The 6,478-nt window shown below is 37.4% G+C and overlaps 1 protein-coding gene across 3 annotated transcripts in view; it reads left to right on the top strand.

The window, feature by feature from the left end:
- The window catches only part of LAMA3 (laminin subunit alpha 3), a 319,129-nt gene that overhangs the window by 250,319 nt on the left and 62,332 nt on the right, over nt 1–6,478 (top strand). For all 3 annotated transcript variants that reach the window (XM_078153463.1, XM_020968691.2, XM_020968692.2), the window contains one exon: nt 4,835–4,944. In XM_078153463.1, coding sequence (XP_078009589.1) covers nt 4,835–4,944 — 110 coding nt within the window. The remainder of the gene's footprint in view (nt 1–4,834; nt 4,945–6,478) is intronic.

Below are 6,478 nucleotides of genomic sequence, written 5' to 3'. Positions count from 1 at the left end.
AGGACAGGAAGTTATTGTGAAGAGACTGATAGAATGATATCTTGTAGTTTTTGAAAATTATAAGTTAAGAGTCTGAAACTCATTAGAAAATATAATTTTGCCCCCATTAGGAATGTCAATACAATTATTAATAATAGGTTGCATTTCTGCAGCATTTTAAGTTTACAAAGCACTTTTCTCACAACACTGTAAGACTGGGAGTGCAGGCATTGTTATCCCCATTTCATAGATGAGTCAACTGTGGTTTGGTGAGGCGACTTGCCAAAGGTCCCATGCTAATCAGGTCTTCAGACTTCAATACAGTGCTTTCCCCCCTAGACTATACTACATTTTACATGTGATAAGTGAATACTTTCATTTAAAAACATTAATTTTATTACTACGATATTCCTTCTGTCGTATCATTCACCGAAAAGCACAGAAGACACCAAGGAGAGTTTTCCTCATATTCCTTTAAATTAGTGAAACGGTATATAGCATTAGAAAGCGATCATTGTGTTTGTTTTAGTCAAGCAGGAGGATTTAACTTAATCTATTCTTTTTTATTTAAAAATTTTATTGGTATTTTTTGTTTTCATATGACTCACATTTCCCAGTATATCCCTCCTCCTTCCCTTTCCCAAAGAGCCATCCCTTATAACCAGCAATAAAAGGGGGGAGCAGGAAGTTCAACAAAACTAACACACATATCTAAAAAATCTGACGTTAAAAGCAGCATTCAACAGCCATGGTCCTCCACCTCTGTGAAAAGATGAAGGGAGGAGGAAGAAAGAGAGATGGCTTCCCACATTTCTTCTTTGGGGCCAAGTTTAGTCATTATGGTTTCAAAATATTCCGTTTCAATTGCCGTGTTCATGTTGCCCTTTCTGTTGACATTGTTGCTTTGTTATTCAGTCTTTTCAGTTGCCTGACCCCATTTGGGGTGTTCTTGATAAAGATACTGGAGTGGTTTACCATTTCCTTCTCTAGCTCATTTTACAGATGAGGAAACTGAGGTAAGAGGGGTTAAGTGACTTGCCCAGGGTCACACAGTAAATGTCTGAGGCCAGATTTGTGTATTCAGGAAGATGAGTCTTTTTTAATTTCAGGCCTTTCATTCTATCCACTGCACCCTTACATTATTGTAGTCATTGTTTATATTTTTTCCTTTTTCCATTTACTCTGAATTTGTTCATAATCTTTCTGTGCTTCTCTCTACTCATCATCAGTCATCGTTGCTTATAGCACAGGGATTACTCATTACAAATAATATAGATCCTTTATAAAAAGAGAGCAAATATATTATTGTACATACTTATGGCTTTCATGACCTCAATGGCCTTTTTAAGTAGAGAGCTCAAGTCCACTTGGCAAGATGATAAATCAAGGGCTGCCACTGGGCCAATTCCCATATGGCATTGATATTATTTTCAAGTGTAACCCTCTGTTGGTGTGCATTGAGGCAGCCCTCACTGTCAAAGAAGAAAGAGAAAGCAATCAGCAGTTTCTGAATATTAGATGAACTTTCTGAATGATTGCTATGTAAATGAGCCAGCACCTCCCAAGTTCCTTTGTTCTGTTCTAAACTCAAAGGCACTTCTTCACACATGTCTAAAAACTGCTTGGGAAAGAAATTGTTATTTAAAAAAAAAAAGGAACTTTGGGTCCCCAACAGCAGACTAGCTACTGCTGAATGCAGAAATAACCTTTTTCCTTTCAAAAGGAAATAATAGCCAGTGTTATTTTATTCCGAGGCCCTGTTCCAGTATGACAAGAGCTGTTCATTACCTTTTCCCCGTCTTTTTACCTTTCTTTCTGTTTCTCTGTCTCTGTACATCTCTTCCTCCTTTTCTTTCTATCTTCCTTTCCTTGCTTGTCTTTCTGTCTTTCTTTTCCTCTCTTTCTCTTTTCTCCTTCCTCCTTCACTATCACTTTCTTCTCTCTTCCACTCCTTCTTTTTTCTTTGTTTCTTTTTCAGTTATCTCCTGCATTGTATTCCACAAACATTCATTAGAAACCTGCTGTGAGTAAAAATTATGATTCTGTACATCAGCACGTACTTCTTAAACATGAGATAGTTTAGAATATTGGAAAGACCGTGTGTCCGATATTAGAGAAGCCAGGTTCAAAACGTGTGATGTTGGGTAAGTCACTCAACCCATCTGATCCCCAGTTTTTCCATCTTAAAAAAAAGGAAAGAGAATGATCTCTAAGGTCTCTTCCGGCTCTAAATACTATGATCCTTCAAGAGGTGTTTGCATTTTGAAAGAGGATGCAGGGATGCTCAAAGAAATGAATCCCCAATAGGGAACGCTTCAGGTCTTGTTTTTCAAGGATCCTAAAATCACATGTAGTCCACTGCCACTGCCAATTCTTAAGACCAATCCCATTTCATGTGATACTGTCATAAAACTTTGATTTTAAATTAATTTTCATTTGGATAATAGAAAAAGATGCCTATCAATATTCTGCTCAATCCAGCAAATTTCTGACCTTTTATTGCCAATTAATGAACAGCATTTAACTCATGTAAGTTAACCAAACTACCAAAGTTCAAGATTGAAGAGGAAATCTTATTCATACCCCATCAGAGCCATGATCCTGCCTGATAGATATCTTCTGTTGCTTTGCTCAGGTGATTTTCAGGCATTACTCAAAAATTCTCATATTTGGGAAAGACTCCTACTCAAGTATTACATCTTTAGGCAATACTGTTGAGACTATTATAGGTTGTTCTGCAAGAAGGAGTTATTTTATACTGCTTATATATAAAATAATTAATTAAAATATGTGCATTTCTGCATAATGATATTATGCGCCAAGTGAAATTTTCCGAGCTATTTTTGTACATTTTAGCAGTTTTTCCTGGAGGAAATATCCAGCACGTCTGAGGAAATGACTTTAAAAGGAAATACAAGAACTAAGTTGAGTTATATAATGCTGAAATAAAGTTAGCCCAAGAAGAGTGTTAAACCCTGCACAAATGCCCAGGTTCTGTTCTTGGTGGATTTCTGTGTCACAAAAGGGAAACCATCTGTGCATTTTAATTACTCTTAAGGAAGCATGGGATTATACATCACAGAGTAGGAAGGGACCATGGAGATCATCTAGCTCAGCCTTTCCATTGTTCAGAAAAGAAAATTCAGGACCTGAAAGTTAAAGTGCCCAAGGTTATGAAAGTAGAAAGCCATGGGACTCGAATTCAAACCCAGATCCTCTGATTCCAGATTCAATATTCTTTCCGTTGTACCAGACTGCCTCATATTTTATAAGACAATTTTGAAGATAATAGAATTTGCATGATATTTGAATGTTAAATTACTATTCAAAAGATTATTCTTTTTTTGTTGTTGTTTTTGGGGGTTTTTTTGGCTAGGCAATGGGGTTAAGTGACTTGCCAAAGGTCACACAGCTAGTAAGTATTATGTGTCTGAGATCGGATTTGAACTCAGGTCGTCCAGAATCCAGGTCTGGTACTCTATCCACTATGCCACCTAGCTGCCCCTCAAAAGATTATTCTGACATTAATTTTGTGCTTCTTTAAAAAATCTAAATATAAGAAGGTTGTTGGTTTTTTTTTTCAAACAGCAGCATTCCATTGCATTTCCCACTTGTTCTAACAAGTTCCATGTATTAACATGTACATTTCAAAAGGTACACTTAAAGTAACTTCAGTCTTTACTGGATTCAGTAGAAGAACTAAAATGGATCTACACAAAAAAGATCACACAGTAACCAACCATGCAAACCTTTTATACAAAAATGTATCACACACACAAAAACTTTACTGATATATATATATATATATATGTATATATGTATGCACTATATATACACATGTATATATACATATACATATATAATGTTTGTCTAGTCCCAAATATGATTAGGGCAGAGGTTTCTAATGTTGTTGAATTGTTTCAGTCATGTCCAACTCTCTGACCCTTGGCAAAGATTTTCTTGGCAAAGATACTGGAGTGGGTTGCCATTTCCTTCTCTAGCTCACTTTAAAGATGAGGAACCTGAGGGTTAAGTGACTTGCCCAGGGTCACACAGCTAGGACATATCTAAGGCCAGATTTGAACTCAGGAAGATAAGTTTTCCTGACTTCTTGATCGTTAAAGCTGTTTGGGGGTTAATATTAACTGTAGCGAACTGAAATAACCTTAATTAAAGGCAAGGATTCTTTTCCTTTCCTGCACTTATGGACCCCTTTGGAATTCTGGTGAAACCTATGGGCCCCTTTTCAGAACAATATTTTTTAAATTAATAAAATCACTGTTTAGAATAACAATAAAATATTTAGAATTACAAAGGAAACTAATTATATTGAAGTATAGTTATACATATACACATATATAGAAGTACAGTATATAGAGTAGTGTCTATATGTGCATGTGTATATATACACATTTATGTGTATATGCATACATACATATATGTATATACACGCATATGTACATATGCGTGTATATATGTATCTGTGTGTATGTGTGTCTATGTGGAGACATATATATATTCATGGACCTCAGTCTGAGAATCCTTGTTATAGAGCTAGAATGAATTAATTATGATTATTTGAATAACCACTGGATCACAGATCCAGAGTTACAGGGAACCTCAGAGACTAGTTCAATCCTAGGACAATGAGGCCCAAGGAGGTTCAGTGACCTGCTTAACGTCATACAGTCTTCATCAAATAGAGGGTTCGAGCACAAGCCCTCTGACTGCAGAATCAGTGCTCTTCCCACAATACCAGGTGACTAGGTGAAGATAGTTTTCATGATAACAATAGTGTCATATGAAATAAACACCAATGGCTGCCTTTAACTGTACTGTTTGTTCTGTTCTCCAGAACTGCCAACATAACACTGCTGGTGCAAACTGTGAGCGATGTAAGGAGGGTTACTATGGAGACGCCCTCCAGGGTTCCTGTCGGGTCTGCCCATGCCCTCATACAAACAGGTATTGTACGCTCTAGAACAGGAGGGAAACTGAGTTCTCTTTTTGTTTAGCTCTTGCTAGTCTTTTTTTATTATTACATGTACAGTAAAGCATCCAGAAAAGTTCAGGCAGGCAAATGAAAAATACTATTTGGTTGAGGCAGAAACTAATTTAACAATCAGTAAAATGTGTCAGGTCAACAAAAACAGCACAGACTATTTAAAATTGTCTCTTGTGCTAGGAAAGCTAGCTAAACTTTAGATTGCTATCAGTAATGTGTCCCAAGTGGATCTGTAACTGAAATTTATATTCTTCTTTTAAATTAATGCATTTGGGGGCAGCTAGGTGGCGTAGTGGATAGAGCACTGGTCCTGAAGTCAGGAGGGATCAGAGTTCAAATCCGGCCTCAGTCCAAACACTTGACACTTACTACCTATGTGACTCTGGGCAAGTCACTTAACCCCAATTGCCTAAAATAAAACAAATTAATTAATTAATGCATTTGATACCAACTCCATCAGTCTGCACAATTAAGTTACTTCATTTGTAAAGGCATGTGAACAGAACATGTGAACAGCCTGCAGCAGGATTATTTTTTTCAAATATTAATTTATTTGGACAAGCATTTATCTGTCCCTCTCATTGTCCCCACCCATCTGCCTGATTGAACAATAAAAAAAAAAAGAAAACCCTCATTACAAATGAGTGGATAGTATGGCTCAGGAAGGGAGTTTGGAAGTTTATACAACTTAGGCATAGCACCAAATGTGAATGTTCAGTTTTTTCAGTCATATCCGACTCTTCCTGAACCCATTTGGGGTTTTCCTGGCAAAGATACTGGAGTGTTTTGCCATTTCCTTCTCCAGCTCATTTTGCAGGTGAGAAAACTGAGGCAAATAGGATTACATGACCTGCCTAGGGTCACACAGCTAGTAAGTGTCTGAGGCCAGATTTGAACTCAGGAAGATGAGTCTTCCTGACTCCAGTCCTGGCATTCTGTGCACTATGGCACCACCTAACTGCCTTAGATATGCACAGTCTAGTAAAATAAAGTCCCGCTTTGGCAATGTCCAAAAATATATGCCTCATTCTGCAGTATAAGGCCATCACCTCTGTCAGGCATTGGGTTGCACATTTCATCTTTAATCTTCTGGACTCATGGTTTATCATTGCAGCAAGATTTCCAATAGCGAATGTTTCAATGTCCCTTCTTAGGCCAAGACAGCCTAGCTTCAAAGCAGAGAGGTTCTGTGTAGCTCTTCTAAACCTCGCCCGAGGCCTCCTGTAACTCTTTTACCTAATGCTTTCCAGCAGTATTAGGTGTACTGACAAACCTCATTAATCTTATTAGAGATATTACTCTGCATTGATCAACCATGCTAAGAGAGATTTCCTGAAGTGGCCAGTGCTTTAATCGGTGAAATGATGAATTGTGTTACTTCAGTATCTGGGCTTATAGGAGCTTTGTGTTCAGTGGGGAGACGAAGCAATTTCACAAAGTCTGGGTTTGAGTTTTTTTGAATGGCGTCTTTAATTTCTAGAAAAAAGCTCCCTC

This window comes from Phascolarctos cinereus, unplaced genomic scaffold, assembly GCF_003287225.1.
Source record: "Phascolarctos cinereus isolate Bilbo 61053 unplaced genomic scaffold, phaCin_HiC Scaffold_4;HRSCAF=312, whole genome shotgun sequence".
In the NCBI taxonomy this organism is placed as follows: Eukaryota; Metazoa; Chordata; class Mammalia; order Diprotodontia; family Phascolarctidae; genus Phascolarctos; species Phascolarctos cinereus.
Note: the sequence above shows the minus strand (reverse complement) of the source record. Positions and strands in the feature narration are given on the sequence as shown.